General features: G+C 52.5%; 1 protein-coding gene across 1 annotated transcript; it reads right to left on the bottom strand.

The window, feature by feature from the left end:
• Positions 1 to 2622: 2622 nt before the first annotated feature.
• On the bottom strand, positions 2623 to 6427 carry CCDC42 (coiled-coil domain containing 42). Its single transcript, XM_015879516.2, has 7 exons — positions 6123 to 6427; positions 5700 to 5805; positions 5480 to 5584; positions 4807 to 5004; positions 3904 to 4113; positions 3369 to 3527; positions 2623 to 2915 (listed from the first exon to the last, which is right to left on the bottom strand). The coding sequence occupies exons 1-7, from the start codon at positions 6209 to 6211 to the stop codon at positions 2844 to 2846; spliced, it is 939 nt and encodes a 312-aa protein (XP_015735002.1). The 5' UTR covers positions 6212 to 6427; the 3' UTR covers positions 2623 to 2843.
• Positions 6428 to 18509: the final 12082 nt, after the last annotated feature.

Here is an 18509-nt window from a genome sequence, read left to right as displayed (position 1 = left end):
GGTTTGTAAACATCATTTCCTGCTTGGGATCTTCACAGAGGTGTGTCAGGTGGTGTCACAGCAGGGTGGCTGGAGCAGAACATGAACCAAGTCCCCTAAAGCCAGGCTGCATTTTGGGATCCCATGGTGTTGCAGGAGTGCAGACAAAAGGGTTGAGACTCCTGACCCTTCTCTTTCTGGCTGATGATCTAACACTAAACTCCTGGATCAGGCTGAAAAGTCTTTGGGAAAGCAGGAGATGCCCTTTCAGGTTCATAAGCACCTCATGGTGGCCATAATGAGGAGGAGAGAGGCAGCTTGTGGGTAGAGAGGCAGGACAGGCTTTGTACAGATGTGCGGGACCAAGGAGCTCACAGTGACTCACAGACACGATGTGTTTTTATGCCAGTGACTGCTGAGAGGGAACCAGGCAGTTCTATTCTCTTGAATAGAAACTACATATTCAGAAACAATGCTCTAATTTGAGTCTAATGACTCTCATGTCTGCCATCTGGCATCCAGTGATGTTTGGCATGCCAAGTCCTGGCTAAGTGCTAATGATGAGGTTAACAAGCCAGCGATGTTTTCTGAAGTCACTACTGAGGACAGCAGTCGGTGCTGGCATGGGGTTGTCCTCCTAGGTCCTTGCAGAGCACCTAAGAGAGAAAAGCATGTCTCCAGGTGATGTCCCCAGGGTACAGCAGCATGGAGTGACCCTCCACACCTCTGTATCAGAGCCTGTCCCATCACTTGGGTGTGCAGTGACACCGGGCACCACCTGGCTGCTCTGGGGCACAAGTCCTTCCATGGAAATACCACTATCAGTGGTAGGACCTGAGCAGTGGGGGTCTTTATTTCCATCTCCTGCCCACACTGATGGAACAATGGGCTGCTCCAGAGGAAATGTGAACAGGGTCCAGATTAAACCGGTGACAACATTTCAATGTGATGGGGATTTTCTATCAACAGTCTGTGGATTTAACCAACACTTAAATCATTCCTGTGCCAACAGAAAGAAATCTCAACAAATATCAAAAAAGAAAACAAAAACAAACCAACACCCTGACACTCAAAATCAAACGACACAATGCAAACAAACCCAAACCCTGCAATTCTGCAAGGAAAAGACAGGCAATTAGCACACACACACACACACACACAGTTGGTTATATGCAACATCACTGAGCTTAAACCCTGACACCTAATCAGGTAATCTTAGTTTCTGCTTCCATTTCCCACAGCAGTGTGAGTCACATTGCTTTTGCTTCACCCACCGTAACAAGGCAGATGGGGCCGGTAGGCAGCATTGCAGTCATTGTGATGCTCAGGGAAACACCTTGCCCTCACACCTTCCCACCTGGGACACCTCCCATGTCACAACCCCTGTCCTTACAGTTTGGTTGGCATTAGGCTCAGCTCCATCCCCCCACCTGCTCATGCCAAAGCCTAAAGTGCTCTTGGAATGACTCCATGGCCACAGGTGGGAGAAGAGAGGACAGCTGAGTCACCTCTCAGGGTGGGTATAAATGCTCCTGGTCACTCTGGATATATCCCTGCAGAGAGGAGATGCAAGGACACAAACACACCACCTCATCTCTGCCAGGATGAGTCATGAGTTGACTTTTCCAGCAGCATTTGTGATCGTCACAAGTGCCTCTACAAAACATTTACCAACATCTGATATCCCTGAGGACCTCACCGAGATGCACCCCCTCCTGTTTGTTTTTCCCTCTCCCTTTTGCTGCCAATGTTTGGTCTCACCAAGGAACAAGGGAGGACAGGATGCAAGGCAGTGCAAGATGGGAAGATGCCCTGGGGGAATGGCTCCTGCCCTGGCATGGAGAGATGCTGCCCAAGGAGTTTCCAGCAGAGACCCATGAGACTCAGCTTGGGGGGTTTTGGTCTTTGCCTTGCAGGAAAGCCAGCACACGGCCTTATAACTGATTCTCATCTTGATTTGATGGCTGGACTTGGACCTTGATCTTGGACCAGCCTCATCACTGCAGATAGCCTGGCCATCGCCAGACCTCAGCCTTGAACCTCTCCTGCTATTGCTGGCATAACATGGGGTACCCACCTACAAGTGAGGCTGTCCTCCTGCCTGCCTCGCTCCCCTCGAGGCACAGCCCACTCTTGCTCCTCCTTGACAGTCACAATCCCCATTTTACAGAAGGAACATAATGAAATCATTAAAGTGTGGGCACACGGTGGCTGCATAAAGTTGCAACATCTTTTACTTTCCCTTGCCAGCCGGAATGCAGAATGCCACTCACCTCCCACTGCTCTGGTGATCTATTCAGAAGAACACAGGGCCTGTCTTGGCCCACACAGCATTAATGTGTCAAGGTTTTGGAAAGAAATGAGCTCTCTCTTCACATACAGCAGCAATTACTGCCCTTGGCTCTGCAACTGAGTTCTTCACTGTTGTGTTTTCTTCCACATTTGCATCGGCACTGAGATGCTGCACAGGGCAACGTTCTGCTGCTGTGTGGCCTGAAATCCACCATGTCAAAGTAAGCAGTCCCCTGGTTCTGTATCCATCACATTAGGACTCACAGTGAACAAGCAAATGCTCGCTGCGATTCATTCGCTTGGTTCATCCTTCACCTGTCAACATTGGTTCCAACCACCCCAAGAAATAGATGCATCTTAAAACATACTGTTTTTAATAGTGTGAGAAGGTGTGAGTGACAGTGCAGGAGGGAAGGGTGAGAAAGGTATGAAACTTCACTGACGTAACCTATAGTAAAGCCTACAACACCTGTAGGGCTCTGTCCTCTCACTCTTCCCATCTTGCTGGGCCTTTGCTGGCAGACCAGGTCAAGTTGGCATCTTCCTCACAGTCCCATAGGCATAGCTGCTTGCTAACGGTACTGTATGCCCTTTCTTCTCACCTCCATTAAGATGTCCATGAGGTCCTGGATAAACTGCTGAATCTAAGATAGGAAAGAGAGATGGTAGAACCCAGTGCTGGATAAGGTGTCTTGCAGTAGGGATGGGAGCATGAGGCAGGGGGGAGCTTATTGGCCCTTTAGGAAGACAAATGTCACTGATCAAACTGGAGGATAAAACCTTGGTGGATCTGCATCACCAGAATGGTCTTAAGCTGGCAAGTCTGAGTTCAGGGCAGGAGTAAATGGATCCAGACCTTGGCAATGGGTTGACCTGCACATCCTGGCCTGCCCTGCCAGGCTCCCACTCCTTGTCACCCTGCAGCAGGGACCCACACCCAGGTTTTCCTGATGTCTTCTGTCCAATAGAGGGCACAGGTGATAACGTAGGTATCTGCTGGGCATCTTGCTTTCCCTGGGCTCTTCCCACCCTTTGGGCAGCTGAGGGTCATTACTGCTCCTCTATCTGGGCACGGAGAAGGGGTCTGGCTTCCCTACCACATTCAGCTGTGTGTAGCTGTCATCCACTGGCACATTCAGGCTTCCTTTCACCTGCTCGCTCACGTGCTGGAAGAGGCTGAAGATGGCCATCTTGATGGCCCCCAGCTCCTGGGTTTTCTTGGCAGTTGTTTTCTGTATGTCAGCCCAGCGAGTCTCCTGAGAGGAGAGGAGACAGGCAGCATGTGAACAAGACCCAGCAAAGATGCTGCTTCAGCACTGGAGATCCTAATCAGGAGACCCTAATTTTTACAGTCATCTGTTTTGCTGTGAGGACCACGTGCTTGCTGGAGGTGGTCCAGCTTGGTGTGATATAAGCTGATCCAGATACCACCATAGTTGTTTGTTACCCCCAGAAGATTCTCCATCTCTCCGCTGGCTCCTGCAGCCCTCGCTCTGATGGGTCTCACCCCATCTGTGCTCCCTGGGAGCTGGGAATCCCACTGCTACCCTCCCACCCTCCATCTCTGCCTGATAAGACTCAACTCATTCCAGGCCTGGGAGATCTTCCCCTGCTTGTCCCATCTTTCCTCACCCAGGTGAGAATATCCTTGGTAGCCTGCTGATAACGCAGTTCAAGCTGATCCAGGTCGTCCTTGTACTGCAGGCTCCCATCTTCAGCACACTGGCTGAATTCCTCAGCTTGCTCTTTTGCCTCCCTGAGCCCACGTTCTGCTTGCAGAAGGGCTTTGCGCATCCTCACCAACATCCTGTAGCGCCACATGATGGCCTGGATCTCCTCAAACTGCAGCACAGCGGGGTTAGTAATCCCACCCCCCCCATTATAATGGAAAGTCTTGCACTGTTCATGAGGTGCAGCACCTGCCCCAGCTGGAGTGTCTTCCCTTGTTGATGGACTGCCAGCCAAGTTGGGATGAGAGCAATGCCCCATCCCTGGTAATTTCCAGTTGGGCTGTTCCCAGAGGTGCCATAAGCAAGGTGAGACATCACACCTCTACTACAAAGGAGCAGCACTCCAATAAAACAAAGCACAAATGCAACTGCCTGCACTGATCTACCTGGAGCTGGGAAGGGGCCAGCTGGCATCCCAGGAGAATGAGTGATGCATGGAATGATGCCCGGGCTTCCTTGAAAGGATACAGCTTGGGTTCCCATCCCTAGACAACACTCCTCCCACACCATCAATGTGACACGAAACAGTGACTCAAAGTTTTCCCCATTCCACTCATCTCTGTGCCTTTACCCCCTTTAAATAGTTTTCCTTTAGTTTTCCCAAGTCTTCCCCTCCTTTTCTGGTTCTCTTCCTTTAACTCTGGTCCCTTTGGTTCACCCTACTTACAGGGAACCTCTTCCCATCCCATCTGAGGTCTCTGGGCTTGACCAAATGCTATGATTTTCCTGAATATATCTTTTCTTTTCCATGTTTAATGCCCATGTAAGGCCCTCCCTGTGGCCATGAACTGCTTCCCACACTCACCTGTGAGATCTTCACCACATCCTCCAGGTATGTTCCAAAGATGGAGTAATTCTGCACCCCAACACTGAGTTTCTGGTGCTTATTTTTCAGCTCTTCCAGTTCCTTCCTAGCACTCAGCAGCTCATTCTCTTTCTGTATCATCAACTCCCTTTCTTTGCCAGCTTTCTTTAGAGCTTGGATTCGCATTTTATCATTGTCCTAGCAGTGTTCCCCATAAATACATGCACATAAACATGCACACAGGGAAAGGAAAGCGAGAGAAGAAGGAGTTATGTCATTCAGCAACGCTGTAAGGAGTTATCTTTCCCTGGGAACACATTCCATCCCTGCTTAATGGGACCATCTCATTAACACCAACACTCTGGTCTTGGAGACGAGACCCTGGGAGGCACTTTGCTTTTCAGACCTACTGCTATCAATCAGTGGGGACAGTATGAGCCCCTCCTGGGGGTTGCCTGGGGCCCTCAGGGGTCACAGTGGTGCAGGATGAGCTGCGTGCTGCACAAGCCCTGCCAGGGCTTTGCATATCTGGCACAAAGTCCCGAGCTGCCCTTAGGGCTTAAAGGGGATCCATGCAGAGAGGGGTGCCCACAGTCCTTCTTCCCAGGGAAGGGGAGGAATTGGCTTTGTATCTCAGTGTTGTGCTGGATGGATGGAGGAGGGGCAGCTGTACCTTTAGGGTCCTCTCAGATTTCTTCATGTGAGCCTTCAGCTTGGCCTCCTTAGCCCACAACTCCTTCCACCTGCAGGTGAGGTTCTCAATCCTCACCCTGAAGTCCTGGCAGCACACAGGGGACACAGCTCAGCTGTCTGTGATGCAGCCAGCCACAAATGCACTGCCACCCTCCAAAAAGCCACCCCAGCAGTGACCAGTGCCCTTCCACCCTTCTCACCTCTTCCTTCTCCTCCAGAATCCTTTGCATCTCTTGGGCTTCTTTCTTCTTCTCCTGGAGGCGAATAAATGGAGACAGAGAGTCCTCCTCGGTCAGTTTGAGTTTCCTGCCACAGAAGCATTCATTGTGGTGACCGACTGGGCTCAGCACCTTGGCAGGGTGTTGGTTTGCTGTGCCCCATTGCCCACTCAGGACCTGTCTCAGAGCTGGTCCAACAGCAAAGAGTCTCCGAGAACCAGGGTGGATTGCTCCCCAGAGGGGATCCCATGGAGACAGCAAGGAGGGATTGCAGGGCTGAGGAGGGGAGATGAAAGGAGAGGTTGGAGTGGTGGAGGTAAGGAGATGAGTGGGGGAGATAAGGGATGTGAGCTTGCAGGGGTGGGGGAAACAGAAGTGGATGGACGGGCTGGAGGAACTCCCTACTTGAGCAAGGGCAGCAGATTCTGCCTGTACTGCATGCTGAAATAGTCTGACAGGTCCTCATTGTCCACGGTGGCCATTGCTTCAGCCATCAGCACGGCCCAGAGAGCTCAAATCCTGGTGCAGCTGCTGCCCCTTCACCCCAGGAGCTGCCCTGTAAGCCCACGGGCTCAGCAGTGCATAGGAGAAACACTCAGCAAGGATAGGAGCCCTGAGAGCCTCCTGCTTCTGCTTTCTTAGGGCATTCTGTGCCCTGGCTGTGCCTGTTGCTGCTGACTGTTGGTGGTTGGTTGGCATGGAACAGGTTCCAAGGCAGTTGGAGGACGTTCAGGCAGTTATATGGAGACCAAAGCAGTGTGATACCCCACATCCTCATGGAAGGGACTGCAGAGTGCATGTGTGCCCTGCCTGCTCCGCACCCCATGCTGTGTCTTGGGCTGCCAGAAGGGTTCTGCTGCCCTATGGGCTGGGGTGGTGCCTTGTGATGAACCCTTTACTCCCAAAGGTCCCCCACCCACAGCTGGCAGTGACCTCCAGGTCTGGACATTTCACCCTCTATGTTTGCCAAGGGCAACCTCCACCTTCCTCAGCCCTTACATGCAAGATCCATCTGCAGGCTACTGCATGTGAAATGCCCCTGCCTCAGTGGTGAGACTCTGCAGGTAGAAGTCTTCATTTTGGTTACAGCCCTGACTTGTATCAGGGAAATTACTTTCAGGCAAACATCACCCTGTGCTCATTATGAACCAGCAAGCTGGGGAGAGGCTGCCAGCTCTGTCTGTTTTAAGCAGGAGGAAGATATATAGTACAGGTGGGGACCATTAGTGGTGTGAGAGATGCTTCATTGAGAAACAAATGACCAAGGCAAAGCCAGGGATGCACTTGGCTTTTATTATGGAGGTTAAAATCAGCCACAGGTGACTTCCCTATGGACAGCACTGAGCTGCTCCATCCCAGTGGGTCAGGCAGACTCCATCTGGGCTTCTGGGGGCGTGCAATCATGTGGGGGGAGAGCAGAGCAGCCTGAGGTGGCTGCTGGGTGCTGCGATCAGCAGCTCAGGCAGTTAAAGTTCATTACCACTATGAATAATTGGAGGCAGGCATTTCCAAGGGGAAACACTGGCTGGTTTCCCAGCCTCACTGAGAATTCCCCGTTACATGACACTGCCCTACCAATGACAGGCAGCTCTGGGGAGCAGGCGGCGCCATCAGCTGCTTGTCTGCTCATGTCTACCATCAGGGCTTCTCCTCTGCCTTTGCCTCCAGGGTGTTTCATCACTCAGGGGGGGCTGTAACACCCACCCGTTGGGTTTTTGCTCACCACGCTCTGTTGTTTAAGAGGAAGCACACAGATCCCATTCAGAAGATGCTGGTCCAAGAGCTGTGACAGTCAACGCCATGCCCTGTCCTGGTGGGTCTTCCCCAAACCTGGATCCATTTCACGGCTGCTGTGGAAATGCCCTCAGACGGCTTTTTTTCCTTCTCTTTCTTAATGTTCCTAATCACTGTTTGCTGCTTTTATCCTCTCACCAAGGTTTTATCTTTGACAAATGCTTTCCTCCTCAATAGACTATGCATTAAAAAAGAGTTTCTTCCTATCGTGCTCTCCATAGCAACTGCATCAGCTTGCCATGAATAAATTACCTATGATTTGACATCTCTTATTAGAATATAGAAAATGCCATTTCTGAGTCACAGCAGCCCAACAGAAACCTTTTCATCCTTCAGGTTCATCCCCCATCTTTCCACTCTTTGAAGGAAACTACTTCTTTTCCTTTCAAATCCCCTGTGCTCCCAAGGACCCTGGAGCTGAAAGCGGATGGAAAGCTGATGCAGCCTTTCCCTTCTGGTCTGCAGAATCCCCAGGTAGAAAACACTGCTGCTCAATCCCCCGTGGACCTGGAGCTGTGGGGAGGTCCCAGTGTTGCTCTGCAGGCAGCTCAGCCTGAAGTACCCCCAATTGCCTAAAATATTTGGGTTTTCCCTGGGACGGTGTGGCCACAGCCCAGGAGAGGGAGCACTTAGGAAACAAGTGTGCAGTCGCTGTGCAGCCCCAGTGCTGCCCTAGCAGAACTCCAAGCAGCATTCCTGTGCATGCAGCAGACATGGGAGGAATCTGCTGACCTATGATGGGAGGGGTGAGGGACCTCGAGTCACCACCCGGTGCTGCTCCACACTGTGCTCCTCTGCCACCTCCTCTGCATTGCCCGGCACTGCATTAACCCCAGGAGATGAGGCCGTTGGAGGTGCCCATCAGTGCCTCCTCCACTCTGCAGGGCAGTTCTCCATCTCCAAGGTTCCCCAGTGCTGGTTTGTCCCAATCCCTCTGCACCCCAACCTGGAGGTAGCTGGGGGCTGCCACAAGGAGTGGGCAGAGCTGAGAGGTGGTTCCCTCTCCCCCTGTTACCTCTCTGTATGTTTCTATCTGTTGTTTCTCCCTGCTTTTCCCACTTGTGTCCATCTCAGCTTTTGCCTTCCCTGCATGTCACACCACTGAGATGTCATGATGGGTTTCTGCACATACCAGGTGTCGGTGACTCACCCAGCTTCTCCCTTGCAATGTTATCTCTATCCTCATTGAGCTGGCTTGCCAGAATTGCCCAGGTATGAAACTGCATCTGGGTGTGTAGGCTTTGTTGCAGAGGGCTGCCCTGCACCTCCCTGCCATGCCTGCTACCCAGCTGCTCCTTCCCATCCTGCTGTTTAGCAGAAGGGTGTCTGCAGATGGCAGTGATGCCTGGAGATGGGGAGGATTTGCTGCTAAAGAGCAGCAGCCCTGGTGTTTGGATGAAGAAGGCAAAAAGGGAATGCGTTTTCCTATTGCAGAAGTTGAATTCAACACAGGTGTCTGGGGAGGTTTCCATTTTAAGACCTCATTTGCTGAGCACATCTTTATAGCGGGCAAAAGAGACCAGAAAGGACAGCTTGCTCTTTGTGCACAGAGAGGTTCATGAATCAAAAACATAAGGATGATTCGTCATGAACAAGGAGCAAACCATGACTCAGTGCTTGGACATGCCTGCAGCAGCGGCAGCACAGATCCTCGAGATGTTCAGCACAGGTACATTGACGCTAACCTGATCCCAAAGGGTCCTTCCCCCACACTTAGTAGGTTTCCAGCATGTCAGGTTGTTCCCTTCCCTTCCCTTCCCTTCCCTTCCCTTCCCTTCCCTTCCCTTCCCTTCCCCATCAAAGGTTTGATCACGGTTCCACAGGAGCTGCAATGCACAGCAGGGTCAGTGCAAAGCTGGAGCTTCTGGGGTTTCCTGGGCAGGATGCAGCTCTCTGGTAACCAAGAGAAGCCCAAAGCCCTTTCCCAAGAGCTCTATACTGGGTCAGTTCTTTCCATTGGCTTTGAAATCCCTTCTGGTGGCAGGCAGGTGGCACTTCACTGAGCTCATCAGAGATCTGGACAGAGATGGGATAGTGGAGGGATCACTGAATGCCCTTCAGAGGGCAGAGGAGGAGGAGCAGGATCCCAATGCAGGCAGAGCCCAGGGACAACCATGGAAGGATGCATGTATCTCTACTATGGTCATAGCTGCAGCAGGGGAGCAGAGCTGAGCTGTGTGAAGCGCCCCTGGGGATGCTCAGAGCAATGAGGTTGATGGGATGGGTGACATGTAGGGCTGCTGAATCACACCAGCTAAACACAGATGTGCAGGGCAGGGTATTTCAGTAAGCCACCAGGCTCCCTCGCTGCTCCCAGCTGCTGAGGAGGGCACATTTTTGTGTGCAGCATTTTTCTGAGTGCTGACAAAGCAAGCAACACGATCAGCCAGCAAAGCCATTCCCACTGTATTGCCTCACCCTTGGTTGCAGAGCAATGGTCTGATGCCATCCCAGCATGCCAGACACAGAGCCAGGGGATGCAGAGGTGATGTGGGAGCTACATGCAGCCTGGGATCCCCTCTGGGAAGGGGATGCTGAGGGTTTGGTACACACCAGCAGGCTGTGCTCATCCCACAGGGCTGTGCAATTGTGCTGATCCCCAGCAGCCTCCCCAGGCCATCCCTGCAGCCAGGCTGGCTGGGTTCTGATGGATGTGTTAAGCTGCCATAATCCGGCTGTGATGCAGCGGGTCCCCTCGCCCTCAGCTGCTCATTCCCAGCCCTTCACACCCCCGTGCTGGCAGAAGTGTTGGGTAGCCCTGACCTGGAACCATCTGCCTGGAAAACATAGTGGCAGGAAGGACAGAGCAGCTCAGGAGGCTGTTAGCACATGCATGGGTGGAAGCTTGTGCTCAGCAGTGGGGAAGTGCTTGGAGAGGGGCAGGAGGTGACTCATGTCCCACTGGCCATGCTGATGCCTCCAGCATGGAGATCTTCCCAAGCAGGGCTGATGTTGGGATCCCCTTGAGCACTTTGGACACGTCTAGCAGCCCAGTGCACTGATGCACAACATCACAGCTTCCCTTCTTCCTTGCCACCAGCCCTGCAACATGAGGGCACGAGGCTCATCTGGTGTGAATGGATCATGTTAGCATGTAGAAACCATTTAATAATTCACCTTGATTTGGTCCAGCATCACCGTGATGATGGGTTCATAGTCCCTCTCCTTATTTCTGGCCAGGTTTGCTGCTCTCCACCTTGTCATCTCCCCTGAAGCATCCCCCCGACCTCATAAAATGGACACTCCCCATACATCTATGTCTTCATTCACCCAGCCTCTACTCCTCTGGTCTATCTTCTCTCCTCCCCTCTCATTAGCTATCTGGTCACGTCTGGATGTCTATGAAGCTTATAGCTAAAAAAGGAAACCACCGAACTCTTCTGTATTCCCTGCATCCTCCCCTGTTAGTTCCTCTTCCCCACTGAGCAGCGAGCTGAAGCTCTTCTTCATCTTCCTCCCTGCAGGTGATCTTCCTTCTGCCTGCACAGCCTCTGCAAGCAGCAGCCTCTGCTCTTCCACCCCCATCCCACTCCCTCATGCCATCCCTTCAGGGTCAGATTTGCTTGTGTGCAGTTCTTCTGAGGGTTCATCCAGCCCTCCTGCCCTCACATTTCAGCTGAAACTCGCCCTTTAACTTTTCCTTTCTCAGCCTTTGCTTGAAGCTGAAAACGATGAGTGAAGAGCTCTGACTGAAACGTGGCACCTTTGTGTTTTCTGCCCAGATCAGCCCCATCCATCCATCCTGCCTCCCCCTCCGTGCTGTGCAGAGGACACAGGAAAGCTGAGTGCATCCAGCTGCTCACCACAGAGCCAGAAAAATGAGGAGGTGATGCCATCCCCAGGCTCTGGGAAAAATAGCAGGAGATGGGCACCAAGGGACATCAGCAGCACATGGTCCCTGGGTGTCTGCCCCTGGGGCAGAGAGGGAAACTGTGCAAGTCATGGGTAGCTCCATGTAGTCCCATCTGTTGCATCAGGGCATGAGCTGATGTTGCAGAGCTGTCTCAGGCTCTGTGCTTTGTGCTCCATGCTGAGCTCCAGCAGCCTCAGTGCTGGGGTCTCACAGGGCTGTGAGGATGCTGAGCCCTTGCTGGTGGCTGCCTCTACATTTCAGATCTCTGCACTCGACAAATAAATCAAGGGCCATGCTGGAAGCCATCACCAGGCCCTCAGCCAGGGGCTCCCCACAACTCCCAGCTCCTGCCCTCCTCAGCCACGCTCTGCTGGGATGGACGTGCCGGGGAGATGCTAGTACTTGAAATCCTGCCCAAAAACAGAGTGTTTCCCATGCTAGGGAGCCAGAAGAGATGACACAGCCAGTGCTGAATGCTGACCCTCAGCCTGATAGAAAGGGCAAGGTTGGGAGAACCCATCCTGCTCAGCACTCCGGTACCCAGTCCATGCCCAGCACCACATCCCATAGGCACATCCTCGCAGCCCATTGCTGTGAGCAGCACTATGGGCACCAGCACTGGAAGTTCTGTGCTGCCTGGAGAAGCCTCAGGGAGCAAAAGGAGGAGCTGTCCCACAGAGTTTGGCACATCCTGATTCACAGCAAGGAAATGCAAACTATGCACAGGGTAGAAGAGTTCAGAACAAGCCCAAGTCTCCAGCCAGTCATAAAAGTCTGGCCAGGATGAAGCATGAGGAGCTGTGTGCTGCTCAACGCTGCTCCAGGATGGGCTGAGGCCAAGGGAAGAGCTGGGGCCTGACCCTGCTCTGCAGAGCTCTGTAGAAGCCAGACACAGAGGTGCAGCCAGCATTTCCCTTCCAGCTTTTGCCAGGAGCAGGGCAAGTGAGGAGCCCTGGACTGATGCTGCCTGGAAGATGCATATGATTCCAGTCCATGGAGATGCTGGAAGGGCTATAGGGCACTTAGCCCTGGCACACTCTGATCTTAGCAAAGGCTCTCAGGAGGAGCAAGAGGTGATGCAAAGAAGTTAGCAGACCACTGTTTTCAAGCTGAGGAGCAGAGCACCAAGGCTCAGCAACCCAGTGTGCAATACCCCCAGCCCCCTGAATCCTTAAAGCAAGCTACAAAGCTGGTCAGGAAGGAACTTGCCTAGGAACAAAGTGCAGATGAGCATGGTTCATGTCTCACCCTGCCTTTAAATGGAGAAGCAAGACCTGCCCGGTGCTGCAGAGCAGCCTTTGGCCACCCTGGGAGGCTGTGCACACACCAGGGTGGGACTTTTGCAAGCAGAGAGGCTGAAGGAAAGCACGCCAACCCATGCTGCCAGGGCCTGTCCAGGAGGTCAGGGGCAGAAGGCGGCCAGGAATTCAAGAGAAGAATGTGTTTGCTGTTTGCTTTTTTGGTAATATGTTCTAGGCTATGGCTTAAATCTGATTCCAAAGTGCTGAGCCTGTTGTGAGAGCTGGGAGTGACCCATGGATGGAAGCAGTCACCTCCATAGCAGAAGCCTGAAGAGCTGTGAAGCCTCTGTTTAGGAAGAGGATTGTTTAAAGTGCTCATCCCAACCATGAACACGACGTGGCTGATGCACCCTGCTTGGTGGCTTTCTTCCAGCAGATGTCCCTTGGCCATTGCGGGATGGAACAGCATCAGTACAACCCCTACTAACCATACTCATGCTGGAGCAACCACGGGCACATGCATGGCACCTCATGCCCCTCAGTGGTGTCCCATTGGGACAGCTGGATGCAGTAGGTCAGCCCTGAGGTTCCCACACCACCCATCCCCACCTTCCCATCCCATAGAAATGTGTCTGAGGAAGGGGCTCACAGAGCAGCCACTTCCTAAAATGCAGCTCATGGCTGGTCTCCCTGCTTGCCTTGAGCTGCCAAACCTCTTGCAATAAATCAGAGGCTTTTCCCAGCACAGCACTCTCACTGCCAGACCTCAGCTTGTGCCTTTGTCTCTCCCTCCTGACCCCCTCCCTCCTGCTCACTTTGCCTTCGCTCTGGAGTTGACCCCCCCTTTGTGTTAGGAGGGCTCTGGCAGAGCCCTGACCCATCACAACGTGTTTGTTTGCATGGCCTTGGGTGGGAAATGAAGGTGGAGGCCAAATCCGTGCCCACCAGCATGGAGAGCTGGCTCTGAGCTGGCTCCAGCAACAGTGGCTAAATTGTCCAGTTTTGGCTTCCATCCCCTTGAATTTTTCACCTCCTTTGAATTTAAGGCATTTTAGGGTATCCTCTGTGTCCAGCATGGTGTGTCAGGGGAGGGTGCTGAGTGCCTCCTCCTGCTGCAAGGGCAGATGGATGGACAGACAAACAGCAGGGAGGGGTGGGGACCACAGAGGCTGTCCCACATCTTGGGTGGTAGAAGTGAATTAGGGTGCAATCCTGAAGGCAAAGGAGCATCTGATCAGGGTTTGCAATTCCAACTGCCCAGCACAACCCCACATCAGTCCTGGAGCCAGTGGTGTCACCATGGATGGAAGGACCCGATGGTGGGGATGTCACCTGGGATAGGAAGGGAAAGAGACAGGCCTGCATCTCTGCCCAGGCCCCTGGTGCCCTGCAGAGACAGAGGAACTGGGATCTGGGGTATAGAATGAAGGGCAAGTTTCTCTGAGCTCAACCATGGCTTGAAACACCCAACACATCTCCTGTGGCACTGCTGAAGGGGTTCCCTGCTCTCAGTACCTGTCCCTGTACCCTCCTGGGGTCCAGGCATGGAGCAACGTGGTAGACATGTCCATCAAGGACACACCAGCCTCTCCTCAGCTGAGTGGTTACAAAGGACTCATGGTGCTGCACAGGGTGAGATGGCATTGCTGCTCCAAGGAGTAGGGAGTGAATTTCCATGATGGCAGGAAGGGAGTTCATCATGAAAGTAGAAATCAGGTAGAAATTCTCCCTGGGTTCCATGCTCAGAACTTGCCCCAGCATTGCAGTGCATGAACCACCAGAGGAAATATTTGCTCCTGGCACAGTGAGTTGTGGAAAGTGCACAGGTCAGCCCTGCGAGGTCATGCCCAGACACAGCCTGCTGCAGGGCTTCATAAATGGGAGAGGATCCAGAGCCATCCCATCCCATCCCATCCCATCCCATCCCATCCCATTCCACCCCATCCCATCCCATCCCATCCCATCCCATCCCATCCCATCCCATCCCATCCCATCCCATCCCATCNCATCCCATCCCATCCCATCCCATCCTATCCCATCCCATCCCATCCCATCCCATCCCAACCTATTCCATCCCATTCCATCCCACCCTATCTCATTGCACTCAATCACATCCCCTCTCCTTCCCTCCCATCCCATTCCATCCCATTCCCAGAGGATCCCATCCCCTCTCATCCCCTCCTATCCCAACCGATCCCAAACCATCCCATCCCATCTCATCCCAGAAGGGCTCTGCTTTGCTGCAGCTCTGCAATTTGCACAAAGAGACCTTGGGAAGAGGCAACGTGAGGGGCCCACGTGATGAGTTGGGTGGAGGAGGTGGTGAAAACCTTCAGCAGAGGGGAAAATCCATCACAGGCTCCAAAACTGCTTCAGACTTCTGGAACGCTGGCAGAATGGGGAAGGAACAGGAGCAAAAGGAAAGCTCTGGGTTTTTTTGCTATTAAACTGCAAAGCAAAGCAGAGCAGTCAGTGTTTCCACTCCACTTGGAGTCCTGCTCATTTGGCACTGCAAACTGGGATGAAAATAGGACATTTTTGCTGCAAGGCTTCTCAAATGTTTCTCCTCAGAGGAAATTGATGATATTGCACCGTTTAAAAGCAAACCTCTCCAGTGCCCTTCCTCAGAGGAGATGGCTTCTGTGTGGCCTGTGCTATGGTCCCATCCCTGTGCCCTGCACTCCTGTGGTCCCCATGAGGCTCCATGCATGTCACTGAGGAAGATTGGAGAGCAGCAAGGTCCTTGTTCTGGTCCTGAGACTGGAGAACTGGTTGAATCTGTTCATGTGACTCATTGGGGAGGAAAGGAGCAGCTCCCAGGAGCCCCATTTAGCACAGCCTCAGTTTCCCAATAGCACTGAATTGTGCCTGTACAGCCTCCTGGTGTCTGCTGCATCCAGGCTTGCTCAGACAAAGAAAAGAAGTTATCACCCAGCCATGTCCGCAGGCTGTCCTCAGACAGCAGAGGAGCCAAACCTGACCACTGTCTGCTTCTGAACTAAAAGAGACATCAACAGCAGACTCCAGGGGTCCAGCAGGAAGGAAAAATCAGAGACTCAACAGGGGTGGGCAGTGAGCAGAGCTGCATCCTCCCATCCTGCCCCCACCTGGGCTGTCCCTGCCTCCCTGCAGAGCACCACATCCTGCACAGCCCCATCCCAGCACTGGGCCCAGCTTCGCCCCTGAACCTGCCTGCAGATGGACACCAACCCCACAGGGCTGGGCCCACAGGGACCCACTCACATCCCATATGCTGGAGGTCTGCCACCGCCTCGGGCTGCAGAACTGAAGCCCAGATGCACAGCTTCGTGCTGGGAACCACTTTTAACCAGCAAATGGCTGTTTGCAGATGAGGAGAGACAGGAAACATCTGGATTGTCATGGCTGGCGGGTTCTCCATAAACACAGGATCCATTCATTAAACAGCCCGTTTCCCTTCCCTGCCTGTGGTGAGTGCTGGCAGCCCTTGCTCAGGTGCAATGAGCCCCAGCACGAGCTCCACCCCAGCACTGCACATCTCCCTGGTCACAGCTCAGGTCTGTCAGTGCTGGAGCTTGGGGTGCCTCCAATGCTCCAAAACTCAGCCCCAGGATTTGGCTCTTGGGCTCTCAGAAATCATCTTCCAGAGGGGACAAAGCAAAGCCACAGCACACGTTAAGCACAGTGCTTTGGTACCACCACCTGGCATCCTCTGGGCTGGGTTTCCCCATGGCAGATTCTTCTTAGTGCTCCCTGAGGATGCTCCGGATGCACCCACAGCCTGGGGGAAACACAGCAGAGGAGTGGCTGCCTGATGTGTGCAATTCACCTTCTTTGGCCGCAAATGGAGGATTCCTGACGCCTCTAAATTAACCTTGAAAAATTCACATCACAACCGACTGCAGCAATTAGCTGCTTTTAATGAGCTGCTTCACCCAGGTTGATGCGAGGCGGCCCAGGAGGAAATCAGCATCATCAGCTGCACTTGTCCCACTGATGGGTGGCTGATAGGAACCGGCAGCCCCTCCTGCCTCCCCACCAGGAATTCCTACATCTCAGCACTGCTCGCAGCTTTCCAACCCCAAGCACTGAGATGAGGGCGTTGCTGGCGTGTCCTTTCTTTGTGAGGGAATGGGGAAGACAGATGTTAGGGAAGGATAAAGCAGAACGGCACTTCTGTCAGCTACAGCTGTGAGAATGGAACAGTCTCCAGGGATTCCTTTGAATGCGGTGTAAAGCAAATCCTAATAAATCTGATAGGGATCTCTTTTAAGTGTAACCTCACCCGCTGCCTGCCCTCCGCTTAACACTAAGCCTCCTCATTTTCTCTTTCGAAAGCTCTAACCCCATCAAATACCTTCCGTACCAAAAATTCACAGCAGATAAATATTTACTCATTGACTGCTGGAAGAACACCAGTGTTTTTCTTGCTCGGTGCATTGAAGCCCGTTCTCAGCGCTTGTACTTAGGACAGTAGGTACAAAAAGATCTGGAACTCACCCCAAAGTCATGCAGCAGATTTCACTGCCTGCCAGGACTGAAGAAATAGAGGGGATGTGTGTGAGTTCAGCTGCAGAAGAAAGCTTTACACTATGGAGATCACCGCAGCCCATGGGCAAAAGGACCGAGTTCTGGAGGGAGCTCCTTTCTAAAGCCAGCAGGCTGTCACTTAATAAACTTGGCTGTCACTTAATGAACTTGGAAGCAATGGCATCAAAACCAGCATGGGGCAAACCTGGCTATAACTGAGCCTTGGCATCTGCTGCAGTGGCAAACGGTGGTGGCAGAAGTGTTTGGAGAGCCATGCTGGGATGTTGTGGGGTTTTTCTGTGAGTCAGCAATGCTGCAGGAAACAAATCCGTGCAACAAGTCGAGGTTCAGCAAGCCAAGATCCAACACGCTGGTTTTGCAAAAGCTTTCTCATTTCCTGGATGGTGTCATCAGACAGGGACTGAAGCATTCAAGACTCACTCTGAGTGTAGAGGATGTTGCAATGCGTCCCACACTTCTGTCTAAGAATGTGTGTGCTTTGCAGTAGAGCGCTCTGAACAAGTTTGGCACTCTTTGTTCAGGCCCACTGAGCACAACCTGGGACCCCACGTCCCATCCCCACATGGACCATCACAACCCTGGACTTGGAAGGGACACTTAAAGGTCACCTGGTCCCACCCAATGCACTGAGCAGGGACACACAGAGCTCCATCACTGCTCAGATCCCCATCCCCTCTCCTGGCTTCATGGCTGCCTGTTTTTCTCTTGGTGGTACCGTAGGGCTCTCTCCTTTCCCAGGTTTTCTTGCCAGAATAAAACACTTTTGACATTTTAATATCTCTGTTAAGACCAGAAGGAAGTGGTCAGGATATTCCAGCTGATAGGACAGCAAACAGGCGGGCAGAAAGGCAGCAGAACAGTTTCATATCTTCAGCCTCTTGATAAGAGCCATTACAAATATTCCCAAGGCACTTCTCCATTGCTCAAGTTCTTTTTCTGGATTATATGTCTTATTGCAAGGAAATAACAGCCTTTTGGGGGTTGTTTCTATTTATTTTCTTTCATTTCCATGTTAAAAAACCCAGGATTTTTTCCAGTTTAACTCACCTCCCCCCTCACACGGCCAGAGCCCCTTCCTAATCTTACCAGTTTCTTCCTGCTAACAATGATTAACAGCAAGTGACAGAAACAGCCTTTCCTGTGTGATCTGGGGGAGGAAGTACTTCGAAATTGCTCGCATTGTCAAAACCAGACTAATTGAACCCAAATGGAAGTGAGACGTAACTGCGGTGAGGAAAGTCCTACAGGAATCAGATAAAAGATGAGCTCTGCTTTCAAGGCCAGGTTTGCAGCCCCCACGTGCGCCCCAAAGGATCAGTGATGGTGTTGGTGTGTGACCGCCTGCAGCAGATTTGTGCAGCCCCCTCGTTCCTG

The sequence above is a fragment of the Coturnix japonica genome, chromosome 18, assembly GCF_001577835.2.
Source record: "Coturnix japonica isolate 7356 chromosome 18, Coturnix japonica 2.1, whole genome shotgun sequence".
Taxonomy (NCBI): Eukaryota; Metazoa; Chordata; class Aves; order Galliformes; family Phasianidae; genus Coturnix; species Coturnix japonica.
This window is presented reverse-complemented; position numbering and strand designations above follow the sequence as displayed.

What these genes read in the sequence shown, in the direction of transcription:
- CCDC42 (XM_015879516.2), bottom strand. Translation starts at nt 6,211, where the DNA reads ATGGCTGAAGCAATGGCCACCGTGGACAATGAGGACCTGTCAGACTAT. An exon ending in AATCTGAGAGGACCCTAAAG is followed by an intron (nt 5,005 to 5,479) that starts GTACAGCTGCCC and finishes GAACACTGCTAG; the next exon opens with GACAATGATAAAATGCGAAT. An exon ending in CCAAGGATATTCTCACCTGG is followed by an intron (nt 3,528 to 3,903) that starts GTGAGGAAAGAT and finishes CTCTCCTCTCAG; the next exon opens with GAGACTCGCTGGGCTGACAT.